The sequence below is a fragment of the Centruroides vittatus genome, unplaced genomic scaffold (assembly GCF_030686945.1).
Source record: "Centruroides vittatus isolate TY-2023 unplaced genomic scaffold, ASM3068694v2 contig_461, whole genome shotgun sequence".
Lineage (NCBI taxonomy): Eukaryota > Metazoa > Arthropoda > Arachnida > Scorpiones > Buthidae > Centruroides > Centruroides vittatus.
The window spans coordinates 1,283,239-1,301,640 of NW_027122257.1; the positions used below are offsets into that span (position 1 = coordinate 1,283,239).

At 28.8% G+C, this 18,402-nt stretch overlaps 1 protein-coding gene across 1 annotated transcript in view; it reads right to left on the reverse strand.

Moving 5' to 3' along the window:
• Positions 1–1,249: 1,249 nt before the first annotated feature.
• LOC136977601 (uncharacterized) overlaps positions 1,250–18,402 on the reverse strand; it is a 48,151-nt gene continuing 30,998 nt past the window's right edge. The window contains exons 3-5 of the mRNA XM_067273128.1: positions 12,980–13,014; positions 4,261–4,518; positions 1,250–4,183 (exon numbers count right to left, since the gene is read on the reverse strand). Of these exons, the coding sequence (XP_067129229.1) occupies positions 4,162–4,183; positions 4,261–4,518; positions 12,980–13,014 (315 nt within the window). The 3' untranslated portion in view covers positions 1,250–4,161. The remainder of the gene's footprint in view (positions 4,184–4,260; positions 4,519–12,979; positions 13,015–18,402) is intronic.

Consider the following 18,402-nt stretch of genomic DNA (forward strand, 5'->3'; position numbering starts at 1 on the left):
TGAAATGTTGAGAAATGCAAAAAAGTTCAGACGATTTTCTCTATGTATGGATGGTAGTGTGTGAGAGATACAATTTTGTTCACCCTCTGAAGCTTAATAACTCCTACACTTTTTGCACGGAGGTTTGTTTATTAGGGGATCAATGCTATTAAATTTTGGCGATTAAAGGTTGAGGGGGTGGGGACATTAAGGAAACTGTATATCTCGAGTATGGTCAAATTTAATGACGATTTTACTTGTTATTAGCATTTACAATTTGTTTTATAAAACCCATCCCTACCCTCAAGATTAAACTTTTTGTCATTTTATAATAGTTAAAAATATAAAAAGTTTTTAAATAAAATATAACAGATGTTGCTGGGAAAGTTAAGCAACTTGTTGCTGGATTTTTTACACTTTCACTCAAAATCTCTCGTGTATGAATGACAATATATTGACCTGTTTGTGAAAAGAGGTCTATGACCCATAACTCCACTCTTAAAAAAAAGTGTACTACTTTTTATAATTTGGATCATTGGTAACAGTCAAGACATATTTATACTCACCTTACATTTTCTCTATTGGATCCAAAACATTTTAATTCTTTTCATGCTGGATCATTGACATCTGTAAATTTTCATGCTTGATAATTTACCAAGAAAGTTTGTCTTCAACCAGATTGTTGTCTCTTGCTTCTTTCCTTTTTTAAACTGGACTGACCATTTCCTACTTCTTCCAATTGTATATTGCCTTTGGCCTCAGTTTTCTAAATGGGCATCTCAAACAATTCACTCCTTTTAGATAATTCTGAGATTATAAAATTTTGCAAATTGAAATACAGTTTCTGGTCGACAGGGCTGATGTCTTTCAAATGCAGGGAGATAGCAGAAGAGAACCCATCACGAACAATTCTCCTGTTGGTCACTTTCATTTCAAAGAGAAATATTCAAATACTTATTACAGATGAATATTACAAAATACAAATAGTGACATAATAAGTATTTGTTGAATAACATTGTCAAGTGTGAAAATTGTGTCAGGTAGTTATTTGTAATTAATATGGTGTGATCAACAATGCAACATTTTCATAGTAAAAGTACAAATAATTTGCCATGTTTTTAAGCTATTTAACACACAACTAACATTCTGTTCTTTAAACTGATGGTCACTGGCAAATGAAGTTAGTGGATTTAATATTAACCCAAAAACACGTGGTTTTAAAAAATGTGTAACTAATAAACAAGTCCATGCAAAGAACAGGCCAATAAAATCAAGGTAATTAAATTTTATTTTCTTACTAAAAAGATGAACAGAAATAAACAAAAAACTCCATCACAAATATTTATTCCCTAATTTAAAATTATCAATTTTATGTTACATCCAATATTGTTTTAAAAATCTAAATTTACATACTATTTGTAATAGAAATGCAAATAAATAGAAGACGTGTGACATCGGATATGCATTTCCGATAAAAAAAAATTCAGTTTCAAGCAATTGTAGACGTGAATGTTTAGTCTAACGTCTCCATCACAACCACCACAAGATACTTTGTACAATATATAACTCTGAGTGCCAGCAGATACTCCTAGTCACGTTGCAAATGACACGACAAAACTTTTCATTTCAATCTAGACATATCTGAATGAAATATAAGAGTTGCCTGCAAAGCCAAATTTTGATTTTGCAAATTAATAGTATAATTTTTTAATTCTATACAAGTTGAGTAATATGAGTTAGGAGAAAAAATATACACTTAAGTATTTTTATAGTAAATGATTTAAGTAGCATTTAATATTTTCTATTTTAAGTGTAATAAAAACATACAGCTTTAAAAGACATTGCTGATACGACTTTGAAGAAAAAGATAAATATTAAAATGTAACACTTTTTATTGAAAGTCCTGTAATGGAAACTCATCCTCACCTGGCAAAATCTAGTCGTCAGATTATCAATGGAGATCGCCAAAACATAGATGAAGTCTTTCTTTTTAAGTTCCTCCATATGGCTTAAGATAAAACAGTAATCTAAGAAACAACGAATGAAATTTACCAAAAACTATATCAACTATATAACATACTTCTTCCAAGTACAGTAGAATATACATTAAAAATTCACAAGTTTTGTGAATATAATTAAATTTTGTACAAAGACAACAATTATGACAAAGACAACAACAAATCAAACAATATTAAAAACCAAATAATGCCTAGCAGATTTTCTTCACAGAATGTAATATTTAAAGAGCCAGATAACAGAATATTAGCATTCTCCCTTATTATTTTAAAGTTATGATCAATACAGACTTAGTGGCTTTTCAATTTAATCTGCCAAATTAAAATTTTAATTTTTAGTTTACATAACATTTGATGCTGATAAATGTATTATGTCCTTCTAATGTAGATTTTTCATACTGATTCTTAATGTGTAAAATATAGGACATCAAATGCTTGCCACAAATAACTGAATGTCAACAATAGTTATCTTTATCTATTTACCAAATACTGTACTAAACAAAACCTATGCTCTCTAACCTAGCAAGTAGACCAGATGACCAAGGCAATTTAAGGCATTTACAAAGAAAATGCCAGGAATTTTTCATGGACAGTCCATCTGAAATACAGTAGAATCTTATTTTAATAGATTGTGGAACAATGGATTTTTTTCCCAGGTTCTACCAAATCAATTTAATTTTACCTTCTTTTAGCAGATCCATAACTCAGGTTCAGGAAAAGAAGGTTCTCTTAGTGCCCAACAGGGCAGAAGAGTTAAAATAAATAAATAAATAAAAAACTTTGCAAGTTTCATTTGATACTGTCATAGTAAGTAGTTTACATAGTTTGTCTTTTCACACTTACATTTTGATTTTATGTAGATATAACAGATCTTTTTGTTGGATTAGATTATATCAAATATAATACTTTTATGAGATTAAAACTATAAAATTTGAAGAAAATCAGCTAGGCATACATCAACATTGGTACATCTAGACATTCTAATGCATAATAGTTTAAATATGCTATGTACAGAATAATTTTCAATATAGTCTCAACAAGAACCGGTCAGCAAAACCAAACACTTTCACAAAAATCTTTTGGTTTGATTTGTGCCATCAGCAACTTATTCCAAAAACAACCGGTTGTAAAGAGATTGCAATTGTAAAACAAAGCTGCCTTTCCGATCGTCCATCCATTCCCCATGTATTTGATTTTTTCTAATGTCACAGCTTTTACAATACGCAAATTTTGATATAAAAATTTACACGGTCGCGCATTCACTAACTTTCTACTTTGTACATTGCAACATCCTAATTTGAGCTCAGTTCTAATCTATCATCTATCAATTAAGGTGTTAAGTAGAAAAGAGAGAAAGTGACTTATCAGAAGTCAAATAATCCAAACACTACCTTAAATAAAAAGTAATGAAAAAAAAAAAAAAAAAATGGAGAAATTTTCATTTTTCCAAAGTTTCAAAATGCATTTTTTCCCCTTGAAAGCTGTTCGGTCATTAAAGTTGCCTATGAAGCATAGAAACTACAGCCATTGTGAATTGGAATATACTTTATAAAATGTTATATTTGCTTTCGTTTAAAAACTATATATTATATATATATATATATATATATCACAACACTGAATATAATACTTCTATGTAGATTATGAACAGATATTTAAAAAATATATATTAATAAATGCAAACAATGCTGGAATGATTTGGGAATTGTTTCCCCTTCATAATAAAGTACAAAAGTCACTTTCACAAATTATAATAGTTTCTCTTATATATATAATATATATATATATATATAATATATATATACTTATTTACACATACGTTTATATAAAAGACGGGCATTTCTTATAAATTGATTTTGGAAAATGTCAAAGTGTTTGTATAAACCTGCCTCATATTTATCAAAATGATATCTTTTTTGATAAGAGTGGTACTAAAAAATTATTGCTCCCATTTATCTAAAAAAATTTTGTTTCATTTAAGTATAAGCCATGTATTGTACCAAATAACCTTTCCCGCCGATATCGGAAGTAGCCAAAACCCAAAAGAGATGTCTAATTAAATATTCCTACTGTATTAAAATTCTAACACATGTCTTCGGTAACTTGATTATAAATGTTATACAATGGGTGCTTTTGTATGATATATTATGATTATCGAGAATGCTTTTCAAACATTCTTATATGGTTCTCTGAAAGCACAAGAAAAATATTAAATTAATACAATACTTAAATTGATAAAGTGAGATTCGAGAAAATGGGATCTTACGTTCGTTCTTGATTAAAAGTCCCAACCGTTATCAGACTTTCTTGACAGGGCATTCTCCGCGTGGAAGGCACTACAGTGCACTGTTCTTGCTGCTGTCTTCCCAGGAGGACCGCCTCCTCATAGCTGGGGGGAGGAACTTCAGAATCTGCACCATCCACCACCTGGCCGGGGACACCGAGCAGCCTGGCATGCTGTGCCACCCCGCAGTCGCCGACGACAGTGTCGTAAGCTGGTGGAAGAGTCATGTTGCTGGGATTTCTGGAAAACCGAGACTTTATTTAACAGCAATGAAAATAACTGGTTTTGAAAATAATTTATAATGCCAATAAATAAGATTGAGAAAAAGAGAGAGGTGCATAATAGCATAATATTAGGATAAGATGTTTGTCATGCATCTGAATCTCACTTGCAATTTTTCCACTAAATGATTCTGATTAGTTAATTAAATTAATTTCAATCACTAAAATAGTTATATGATAGTGGACTACCTACTTCTAGATCAAACTGTGTAATACAGCGGTCCCCAACCCCCGTGTCGCAGACCAGTACCGGTCTTTAGATCAAATGGTACCGGGCTGCCCAAAGAACATTAAATTATTTCCATTTTATTTACTGTGGTGTATTTCTCTTGGGTTTGTGAGACTTTCAATGGACGAGAGGTTAACCAGGAGCTGAGAGACGTCACTTAAAACCATACGAATACCACACACGCGCAAAATCCCCCTCCAGCGGGCCGCGGTAAAATTATCAAACGTTGACCGGTCCGCAGTGATAAAAAGGTTGGGGACCGCTGGTGTACTACATTAAATTATAGCTTAAGAAATAATAATATAAAAAAAAGCTGGAATAAGTTTTATATAATTCATTCAGGATTTTTATGCAAAATGTTAGATCTATAAAAAATAAGTGCCTCTTACTTCCAACTATTCTCAGCAAGTTTTATAACTTACACATACTTAAAGCTGGAATACCCCACAGACACACAATCTAAAAAATTTTATGAATCAATTAAGATTTTTCTCATCTTTCACTTTGCCATGAAAACCAATGCTCAGTGGCAGTATCTTAATCCTTTTAAGGCATCATTTTAATTTTAAACAAGCCACTAAACACATTTGTTCCATTAATTGGACTTTTCTGTATTACCTCCTCAAACCAATATTGATTTAATATATGTTTTTTATTCTATTATCAGTAACTTGATACCGATCAATATCGAAATGTTGATACTTCCTCACACAAATGGTTCTCTCACCATTTAAAAAAAATTAAGAAATATCACTAGAAAGCAATGAATCGAGTGGAAATCCATGCAACCCCTACATTCATCATATTTAACAAAAACAATATGCAAATACACCAACAACTGCCGTAAATGATCAGGCTTAATTTTGGATATATGATTATAGATTAGAAATAAATTTGGCACTAGAATTAGGCATTAGGCACCATCTCTTATTAAAATTAATAATTATAATATTTTAATTAATTAATTTAGATTAAACAGGAAGAAAGGTCCGGGTAGCATAACTGGCAGCGTGCTCCACACAGTACGCGGAGAGTTGCAGGTTAGAGTCCCAACTTCAGGCCAATTCTTTTTCTTCCAGTTTAATCTAAATTATTAATTTTAATTAAATGATGATGCCTAACTCTTAGTGCCAAATTTATTTCTAATCTATAATCATATATCCAAAATTTAGCCCGATCATTTACGGCAGTTGTTGGGTGTATTTGCTTATGATATAGGGTTTCGTTTGATGTATATTTGTAAAAACAGTACAACAAAAAATGCAACACATCTTTTCAAAACTATTTTCAATAATATCATAAACACTTTAGCTTCTGACCCATATGTTTTGGGGATTCATCCCAAAATTTTCAGAAAGAACTCAAATAAATCAACTTCCTTTGTTGATAAAATGATTTTTAATACTTATAAATCTATTAAAACACAATTTTTCCAAATTACACCATTTAGGCAGATTATTTTTCACTTATGCCTCACAACTATACCTATCAATACAGTTTTTCTTTTTCAGAAAGGATGCCATAGATAAGTTGAAGCCCTCTAATTTCAGTCCACACTTCATTCCCTCAATTTTCTATATAAAACTAAAATCAATTATCACCATAATTTTTTCTGAAGTACTTCAATATAGCCTTGTACCAAAACAATGGTATTCCTCTACCATTATACCAATGCCAAAAAAGACAAAAAATCTTTCGATTCATTTCTTTGTCTGTCACAATGCTTAAAATTTTCGAAATATGTCTCTTCAATAAAATGTGTGTTCCAATAACATCAAAACTCCTACCTATTCAACTTTGTGGAATGCATACTCAATTAACTACTACTGACTTACTTGATACTATGTTTATAATCACGAACAATTAAAAAAAAACATTCAACCTAAGTCAAGCCTTTGACTTCATACTTCAAAATGTACTTTTAGATATGCTCCAAGACTATTTTGATATTAACCCAGCTCTTCACTCCTGGCTGAACAACTATTTTCCAGCCTGATTATACAAGATTACTTTTCTTGACTTTCTGCCTTTAAATGGTATTCAACAAAGATTGGTTCTAAGTGGACTTTTCTTGTCTGAATAAATCAACGAATTGTTTATTAATTTAAAATCTTCTGTTATCACCTATGCAGACTATATAAAGCTGAATTGGAGAGCATGATCCCACTGCTCTCCAATTCGATCTATATCTCTTATCTTCTGCCTTTAGTAAAGTTAACCTTAGAATTAATGTACAAAAATCTGTAATAATGTGTTTTTCTTTATTCAAGAATCCACCCCTACCACCCCTTTTTATAAATACTCTTGCATCACAATATGTCAACACAAAAATAATTCCAAGATTGTTGTGATACTAAATTAACTTTTGAAACGCAAATAGACAATACAGTAAAATCATTGGCTATCCATTGCAGGATATTATGGAATTTGTAAAACCATATCCTCTAAATCTGTTTTACGGTCCCTATTTTTTTGCCAAATTTCAAATCCTCGTGGACTATTGCCTTCCCATTTGGTCCCTCTTTACTTTATAAAATATTGAGAGAACTCGATAAACTTATTTAAAAGTAGATAAAGTTTAGTAACCTACCGCAGACCAATAACCTGAATGTTGCTAGAGTAAGACTAGGGCTTCCAAATCTCTTCGAGAGAATTAAATATTTCGACCAAATTCTCTTTTTAAATATTTTAATGGTGTAATTCCACAACATTGGCTAAATCTAAGAATTCCCAGAAGAAACACACCCATAATACTATATGTATTCACACTCATTTTTGTTTGTCATTATCACTCAGATTTGTTTTTTTTTTTTAATATTGAATAGCTGATGATATGGTCTCGATGAAATGTCTACTTCATGAAAAATTTGCTCATTACAAGTGGGCACTTCAACATTTTTTACATAACTCTTAAATCTTCTTTTACTTCTTAATTATTATTATTATTTTTTTGTTATTCCTGCTTTTTTGCTTTTTTACAATTATGCATTTTATTTAGCATATTGTCAAATATATGTTTTTAATACATGACTTATGTTTCTTAATGAATTTATATTATACACAAAAAAACTCACACAGATATTTTTCTGCCATTTATATTTTTTATGTATCATATTATAGATCTGTATATGTTTTTGTATTTTTTAAACTTTGTTTGGGCTTGTTATGTACTAGGGCAGGGCTGTCCAACTGGCGGCCCGCGGGACGTATACGGCCCACCAAATTATTTTTACGGCCCGCGAGTACATTTTACTATGAATAAATTTGTTACTAAATTATTATTATTAATATTAAAATGATATTAATATATTACGAATATTTTAAAGTTTTCTTTTTAGTATAAATAAAATATTTCTTTAATTAACATAAACTGACTTTTCATTTATCAACCTTCTTGGCCCCCGAAATGTTTGGTGAAGAAAATATGGCCCGCGGGCTATAAGTTGAACAGCGCTGTACTAGGGGCCTGGTAGCATTTCTAAAATTCATTGTAAAATAAATAAAATATCTGTTCAAGTATATAATAAATGAAATACTTAATAACTCTCAATAATTTGCTTCTACTTATAAAAACTATAGTCCAAAATTAACAAAATCATCATTCATTTCCAACAAATACTTTAATATACAAATGTTTGACCTAAAACTGCACTGCATATTTTTTTGAAAAATTTATGAATATACGTTTCATGTTCAGATTTTATGAAATCTGAACATGCAAACCAATCTTTGTTGAATAGCATTTCCTTATTTTTTCTACAAAACCGGAAACCAGTATTTTTAAATTTGGTAATCAAACAGTTCAGTTCAGTTGCAACTACTTCTATATATAATATATATAATATTATACAGGCAAGTGATTATTATTTACAGACAAGGAAAATCTATATTTACTCAATTCTTGTAAATATCTTATATTAGAATTTAATAAAATATAATGATTTTACAAAGATATCCTGTTTGCAAATAAAATCCACAAGTTTTATATTAATGTACTGTACTTTATTTATGACAAATTTAGAAAGTTTCATATTATCCAAAGCTTTTTGTACATAATTGGAGCATTTCTTTATTATAAATCATAGAATACCATATCTCAAATTACATACCCTACATTAAAAATTCAATTGAAAAGCTTAAATTGCCTTGAAATATTGTAATTATTTCAGATCCAACTATTTCTGTAACACTTACTTTGATATCAAAATAGTTGTTAATAGAAATGAAACTTAAATTAAGAATCCACAACTTGAACAAGAATCTGCAGTTTTTTTAAGATCTGTTTGAGGGTTGAGTTATTTGATTGTATTTACATTACTAAATTATGAATTTTTAAGCTGTCAAATGAAAGCAAGCCTACTCCAATATGGTCATAAATTTTTTCATAAATGAATATTGTTTATTAATGTTTGGCAATGCCTTGTAATTTCTGCAATGCACCAATTAGAAAATGAAAGTATGTTTAATATAAATCTGGATATATTACAAAGTATTCGATTTTTGGTCTGACAGAAGTCTTGACCCTTTGCTTGCTAGCATCCGAATTGCACCCACTTTCTATCTTACCCTACTCAATTACCAGGCTCCAGGCTAATTTGCATAGAAATCTTTGTAATCTTCCATAATCTGATCTATGGTACTTCCTTTCCTTATAAAGGATGGTTTACTTAAAGTATCATTTACAGGTAACATTATAAATTATCATAAGACTTTTTGCCCGAATCTCATCAAAATGGAAATTTAGCCTATTAACAAATGAGACAGAAGCATGAACATTCTGTAAATGTAAAGAGAATTGGGATGCATGTTCATAATCTTACAGAAATTAAGTGAGAGATTCTGAAAGTGGATTTACTTTCAAAGGTAATGCCATGATTTTGAAAACTACAGTAAAAATCTTTTACTTCTGTTTCTTTATCTTCAATGATTAATATTAAAGTTATCTATATAACTAATCTTTAGCACTTGTTAAGAATATAAACATGTAATCTGAAAATAATTTTAAAAATGGTATATTGTTTAGAACTATATAAGTTTTTAGAAATTTTGACAAAGAAATTAACTGTAAGAACGTGTGATCGTACTAATTTAGTAGCTATTTATTTAATAGCTATTTGGCATTTTATGATACATTATATAAATGTTGAATTATCTCAGATGAAGTTTGTAAACTTTAACAGTTAAAAATGAGTTTTATACACAAGTACTAAAGCATGTCAGAATAATAAACTCCAGATTTATTCTTTTTTAAAAACACAAAATGTTGATTGAAGACACTAGACTCTTCAATACCCCTTTTATTCAATTCCTTACTCTGGTCAATGCATCAGTCAAAACACATTTCAGGCTTAAAAGCAGTGGTTTGAAGAGAGGCTTTCAAGCCCAGTGTGTGTTTTGACTGATGCATCAACCAGAGTAAGGAATTGAATAAAAGGGGTATTGAATAGTCTGGTGTCTTCAATCAGCACTTCATTGTGTTTTTAAGAGATATAAAAAGAACATAGGTACAGTTTCAAATAACACAAGAAAATTCAGATTTATTACTTTCGTCCGTTTCAGCTACAAATATAAATATCTAACATATTACCTATCAACAGCCTCAGAAAACAATTACATTTCTTTTGTATGAGTGTAATACAAATTACAAAACCAAGAATAATACACTTCTGTTTAGAACTTTTTAAGTAATCACATCTGCCAATGTTAGAATTTTTAAAATATTTAAACAGAGTAAATATTTACAGAATTTTATTATTATGCTACACTTTCACTTTTGGCAAAAAAAATAAATAAAAAATATGTGTTAAACATCTATTCTTGGAATAGTTTTTCTAAATGCAATAAATATAATTCAGTTTTATCAAACCTTAGCTCAATTAAACAAAATTCAGGTTTAAAATATTTTTTTTAAATTAATGTTAATGCAACAACTTATTTTTGTCAAAAAATTGTTTCAAAGAACAACATTTATGCATGTAGATTGTGTTCTTTAAAAGTTTGTTCTGTATTTACAGTCATCGACATACAAACAGTCACACTTAGTAGGATTAATTCTAATGTAAGGAGCCATGTTTTATGCCATTACTTAACTTAGTATTAGGTAGCATGAATAAACAATGCTTATCAAGCATTAAAAAAAATGCATTAGAAAATAACACAGAGCACATTTTGTTACAAGATGTTGCTAAATCTCATTAACACAAAATATAATCTGCTGTAAAAATTAGAGATTAATTAAAATATAGAACAACAAATAAATTATAGATAATCAAAATAGATAGTAGACAGTTTTTCGTTCTCTATAACTTCTTTTTTGTCAAGTAATAAGCTTTTATAAATTTATTTGCACAAAACATGCCTAGGCACCAAGATTTCATATCACTAAAATATGTTTTAACTTGTCTGGTTATTTTAAGTTTTTTAATTTAAGTAACATTTGACTGACAGGATTTATATATATAAAAGCAGCAATAATATTTAATGATAGACATATATTGAACACAGATTTTGCTTAAGTATTTAGATTCTACATAGTTAAAAAGATTTGTTTCTCTTTTGGCATACTAATATGGCTTAAATGTGTTTTAAGGAGATGTAAAATGTTGCACACTAACTAGTGGCATGCAGTCCATGAAAGCTGTGGAACCGCCTCTTCCTTCGTATTTTCTAAAATATAAATACATATTGTGTGATTATTTTCATAAACAAGTTCTTATATCTTTGCTTCCTGTCAATGTTATCTATTTTAGATTAAAATAAATAAACTGTTTATTTTTGTCATTTCCAGTATTTGTTTATAATTTTTATGGAAACACAGCTTCCCTATCATCAAATTTCACTGCATGCCACTGACACTAACATAATGCAACATTTGTGAGAAATCCACCACCGAGATCTATAAATAAACACACATTGAAACAACTGTATGATGTTTAGAATCAAGTCAAGCATAAACCAAACCTTACAGAAAAAAATAATTTGAGTAATTACTTAAGCAAAGGTTACCGGAAATTATTTTAACAGTTTATTTTTTATTTTGTAAATGTAATTTATTATTGAATTTCTGGCAGTTAAATTAGAATTTATATTGGTCCAAGATACAAATAATTTTTTTATACTGAAACTTAGAGAGTTGGCACTTTGTTAATGAATAAAACTAACGCAGCTTAATTTGAAATTATATTTTATAAAAATATGATAAATTTAGTAAAAAAAAAGTAGGTAACAAGAGAGAGAGTAATAATTCTCTCACTTCATTAGAATCAAAGTTTCATTAATCGTATCATTGACAGGTTTTTAATCTAAGATGAAATGCTTATCTTCATCCACTTGTAACCAAACAGATATCCCAATTATACAACAAATAAAAGTAGCAAATGTAAAAATTGTAATAACTGTATGCAAATTAATGTGTATATTAAAATTGTAATCCATTTTTTATTTACTTTCAATTTTTGTATATATCACAACTACTATTCAACAATGCAAGATGAATGCAGTGCAGAATTTATTGCATATCATCTATGCATGCATGTGGTAAAACAATTGACAATATCCCACGAATTTCGTGTTTAACTGAGAAAAGTATTAGTGATTCTAAATTGACATTCATTCGACAACAACGAAACCAATGTTACCATAGACTAAACAATATAAACAAGATACGATCAGTTAACATTGTTCTTATTGGATTGTGTTTGCAACCCCCAGCATTAATTTCCTACCTTACAGAATCAATTTTACTGTTTATAGAGAAAATTCAACAACTGTAATTGTAAACAATTATGTACATGTATTTTTTCCTCAATGACATTCAACAAAATGACATTAAATGAGGACTTGCTACATTTTTAAAACAAAAATTTTGATATAAGTCAGTGAACTAAAATTTATTTTAATAAATTAAAAATATTCTACCATATCTGTGATTCAGTCACATGTGCTTAATCATATATTGAAATTAAGAACGTTGGCTGTTCAAAACCCGTTTTAAATGTCCTGAAAATAATCTTTATACGTATATAAATTTAAACTGGTCTACTCCATTTGAATTTTTTTATGATTAAATTTCATAATTATGTGAATAATTCAAAATAATAACTTATGATTTACATATAGCAGGAAAATTTATAAACTACCTTATACTAAACAAAGAGTCTTATTTTATAATGAGAAATTTTAATGAGCTTACCTTGGAAATGCTAAGTCCAGCGGATAATTTAAATCCTATTAAAAAAAATATATATATTCAATTTAATAAATGACTTTTGAAGAACAAAATACATCATGGAATCTATGATTTAAAAAACATAATAATTAATCAGTCTCAATTACATTAATTTTACAATTAATTTGAAATAACTAAAGGTAATAAATAAATCATTAAAAGACAAGTTCATCTATTGTTCTTTGCTTAAACTCAGTACTACTTTATACAATAAATATATCACATTTTTATTGCATCTGGCAGTATTACCTCTATTTTGTAGAAGTTTTTTAGAATATTTTTATATATATATATATCTTATTTTGAATTTTGGCATATAAAATGCTAAAAAAGAATCTTAAAAAACAATAATAAAACATTGGAAATATAAATAGTGCTGTATAAAGCTCTCTCTCTTATAGCCAAACCATTGCCAGATTAAATCAGGCTATTGTTAATAATTAAATACTGAATAATTTGACTAAAGGTAGGTGTTAGGTACCATCTCTTATTAAATTTAATAACAACTGCTGCTTACCATAAGGATGCATTGCCAGTTACGCTATCTGGACCTCCATGTAACTCCTGAACCTGCCTGTAACCGTAAGCAGCAGTTGTGGGTTCAAGTCCAATTCTGGGCAAATTCTTTTCTTCCAGAATTTTCTAAATTATTTAATACATACAGTGGAACCTTGCTTAACGAGCATAATTCGTTCCAGAATCTTACTCGTAATGTGAAACAGTTTTTCCCATATAAATTAAGGTAAAATACAATAATGCATTCCATGCTGAAAAAAATACTCATATATTTTATGTATACCATTTATTCAAAGAAAATTATACAATAAACATTGTTAACAGAGCGTAAATCATCATCATCATTTCTCTAATGTGGAATGAACTAACCTGGAATGCAAATTCAATTTGCAGAAAACAAAAAAAAAACTCACAGATAATGTGTCTGATAAACACACCAAATGATATGCCAAATTCTTGGGCTATGTAAAGGCTATAATTAAATATTAGAAATGAATTAATTTGACTAGAGATAGGCAGTTATGCTTCCATCTCGCTCGTATTAAATTTAATAATTATAAATAGTTAATTTTTAATTTAGACATTTCTAAAATTTAATTTGGAATTGGTCATTAAATTTAATATGAGATGGAAGCATAACTACCTATCTCTAGTCAAATTAATTAATTTCTATTTAATTATAGTCTTTACATAGCCCAAGAATTTGGCATATCGTTTGGTGGGTTTATTATATAACGGACTATGGTTGTTGATGTTTATATGTAATATGTGTGAACACAAGTTTGGAAAAATATGTGATCACAAGCAACAGTAAGATGCTAGCAAAATGAATGCTAAACACAGACTGATGGAGCATGCGCACAATCCAGGACTTCCCCTCTTCTCGTCACTCATTGACGAGAAGAGCGAAACATTGCTCGTTAAGCAAGTCATTATTTTACAATTTGTTTTGCTCGTTATGCGAAATACTTGTTATGAGAGGTTCCAGTGTATTACTTTAATTATAATTATTAAATTTAATAAGAAATGGTGCCTAACACCTACCTCTATGTCAAATTATTCAGTATTTAATTATTAACAGTAGCAGTAATATATCCTGATTCAATCTGGTAATCGTTTGGCTTTAATGTAACTATCAAACTTACAAGTTAGAAGTGTTTATATATGTAATTACCTGTTTTCTAAGGAGTCTACAAATTATTTTCCATATATATATTTTCCTAGACTCACTATTATAGAAACATATAGGTTATAAGTTACTCAAATCTACACATCATGCCACATTGTTAATATTTTGGGTTGTATTCAAACAGAAATAACCAAAATATTAATAAATTGACATAATACTATAAATTTCAGCTTTATTTTTCTGTAGATAAAAAAATCTCATCTTTATTCAACAGTGTTTTCCCATTGATGAATAGGAAATATAAATATAGACTCAGGTCCATTGAAAGAAATTTAGCACCTCTACCAAGATGCTATACACTTGATTTGAATCTTAATATCTTTCAAAACACAAATCAATGTCCACAGCAATTAGATCCATACAAAATTCATTATTTACAATGCAATTTACCCAAGAATTAAGAACGTAATTCACTTCTTTAAACTTGAAACAAATGTCAATATAGTTTTCCATTTTTTTCCATAATGCACATTTATATAATATCTGTCTTTTTCCCAATTTAAGTATTGAATAATGCCATAAATGCAACAGACATTAGTGTATGTACTTTACATATACTGTACTGTATTTTATTTCTTAAGCATTTAATGTTAAACATATCAAGTCAACAGTATATTAACTATGTAAAACAGGAGTCCTCAAATTTTTTCAACTGACAACTCCTCTGAGGATTCCTTGATCTGTTCTTGAGCCTCCTCCTTTTTTTGATATTACAGTTAATAATTTATCTGGTCCACACCATTTTCATAGAAAAGATCTACTTACAGCATGCAAATTTACATCATCCTAAACTCTCATATACACAGCCTATTGGACTAATAATTTTTAATGAACTGTTTCCAATTGATCATGTATTAATTTTTGATCACCATGGGTTTGTACACATCACAGTGAGAATCCCTGATCTAAAGTGTGTTCTCTAATCTCATAAAATAGATTTTTTGTGGTTGTTATTTAATTTATTTGTAATGCAACAGATACAAGGGGCAGCCAGAAAACAAAAAATGTTTGGCTATAAAAAAGAAAAGAACAGTAATGATAGGAAAAACATTTTATTAAATAATTAGTACAAGACCAGTTACATTTCTACATAGTCACCATTTTGATTAAAGCACTTGTCATAGCACGACACTAGTTTTTGAATTTCTTTGGCATAGACTTCCGTTGCTGGTTTTTGCAGCTAGTTAGCAACAGCTTCTTTTACCTTGTCATCCATTCCAAATCCATTCAAAAAACTCTTTCAGCTTGGGAAAGAGGTGAAAGTCACTGGGAGTCAGGTTAGGTATGTATGTTGGGTGATCAAAAATATCCTGGCCAAATTTCTGAAGCACAGCTTGAATGGCTGCAGTAGAGTGCAGTCATGCATTATCTTTCTTGATTAAACATCATTTTCTCACACTTGCTTCATTCATAATGTGATCACCATATACTTCCATGATTTGTTTATGAATTTCTACACAACAAACTTTCTTTGTGTTTAGAAAACGAACAACACTTTACACTTTGCATTTAGCAGGATTTTTATACAGATTTTAACCCTTGACAAAACAGTAACAATAAGCCTACTATTATTGAAACTGTACATGTGCTATGCTAACACATCAGAGAACTGAATCAATGGTGATAATTTACCTGTGCAAAGTGCTACGCACAAACGATCTTCATTATCTGGACATCTGTCATATAATCGTAACCAAATGAATAATAAAATCTATCACTCTCCACAAACCTCTTATGCAATCCATTTCACTTCAAACTTGATAAATAGGAACTGTATTATCATAGAATAATTTAAATGGTTTTTGTATTATTTAAAATTCTTTTTGTTTCTTTCATTACTTTAGCAAATGGAAAACAATAGTTTACAATGCATCTGATGGTGAATTTATCAATATCAAATTTAACCTAACAGGTCCTATTGACCTAGTGACAGTCTGTTAACTCTGATAACTTACACGGCATTGTTAAAATGACATCTTACAATTTAATACACCTAACAGGCTACCTTCAATCAAGTTACTAGGCATCGTCATCTTAAAAATGATGATATCAGGTAACTAAATCTAGACGAAGAGGAATAGAATTAACACGAAAGACTTACAAAATGACAATTGTATCTCATTAATGTAAATGTTTAAATGGTTAAAATAAAAATATCTCATTAACAAATTTGTGTCATGAGCCTTACTTAAAATATACACAATCCTCTACACTAAACATTAACATACTTTCAACAACGTTTGATCCATACAAAAATGTTTGTTTATTAATTCTTGTACAGATTGAGCATTCAATTTCATAACATACATCTACAAAAAAAAAGAAACTATTTTTAACTTAATTAATTCAAGTTAAAAATAGTTATTTTATGAAATGAAATTAATAATCTTAATGTAAACTTTAATAAAGATTATTAATTTTATTCTGAGTTTTCAATTTACATTATAAGAATAAAACAAACAAAACTTTTTATCGTTTTCCTTAATCATGCATCCATAAACAAACGACAGTCTCTAAGGATGTCGTCACGCACTGTAGTCATTCTATCTGTTTGGTAAATGAATTTTTATGACAACTTCTATTTTTGAAGCTAATTAAACCCAAAATTATTGATTAATATTTTAAAAAAAACTTATGTAACTTATAAAATAATAATTAAACTTTATAATACAGAAATTACACAAATGCACATTTTTTAAGATCAAAAATAATATATATAAAATAAATTTTCATATTATTTATATAAAATTGTGTCAAATAAGAATTGAGATCATTTAACAATTTAATTAAAAGAATAAAAAAAAATAAAAACAGTAAGAGAAAGTCATTGATAGAAACTAGAATTGTTTAAAGTCAACAACACTGAACTAGAAAAAAGTCAGATAACAATCAAGCAAGTGGAATGACAGTTCATCCAGCAACTGGCAATGTAAATCAGATTTTGGATTAATGCCAATATTTTTTACCATAAATAATCAATAAAAAAAAAAAGACATAACATCCCAAACAGAAATCTGCACTTTTTTTTATCATCGTTTAATTCTAAATAATCATTTGTATCATATATCAAGAGAAATACTGCAAATTCACAAAGTTATAGCTACATCATTGATTTCTTCATACAAAAAAATTTCAGAAGTGAGCTACAGATATATAATGTAATCACATTTGTCCATGTAAAATTTTCTAAATGAGGGGGAAAAACTCAACTTTTAAAACAAGATGCTATTACGACAGATACTGATATAGAAAATAATGCCTCAACTGTGAAAGCCAATTTCAGATATTCCATAATAAAGTAAAAAAAGTTTATCGTCTTTACTTCCGTCTAGTGATAAAATACATTTATGCTAACAGTCAGCATTGATCTAAATAGCGTGAGTTAAAAATAACATAACATATATACACACACATATATATATAATATAAAAAACAGGATTTATGAATGTCATATCTTTAATTACAAATATGTCCTTTAAGGTAAACTTCTTGGTCCTACATGATCAAACAATCTAGTTAGTGAGACTCCAGTTTACTCATTTTTATGATAAGAATCATTTATTAACAGATGCTTTTCACAATTTTAAATTTATTCAAGGTTTACATGAATGCAATTTTTAGAAATGTTTTCCCTGTTCATAATTTATAGTCTTTTGTAAGTAAGTTCACGTCTTTCAATTTC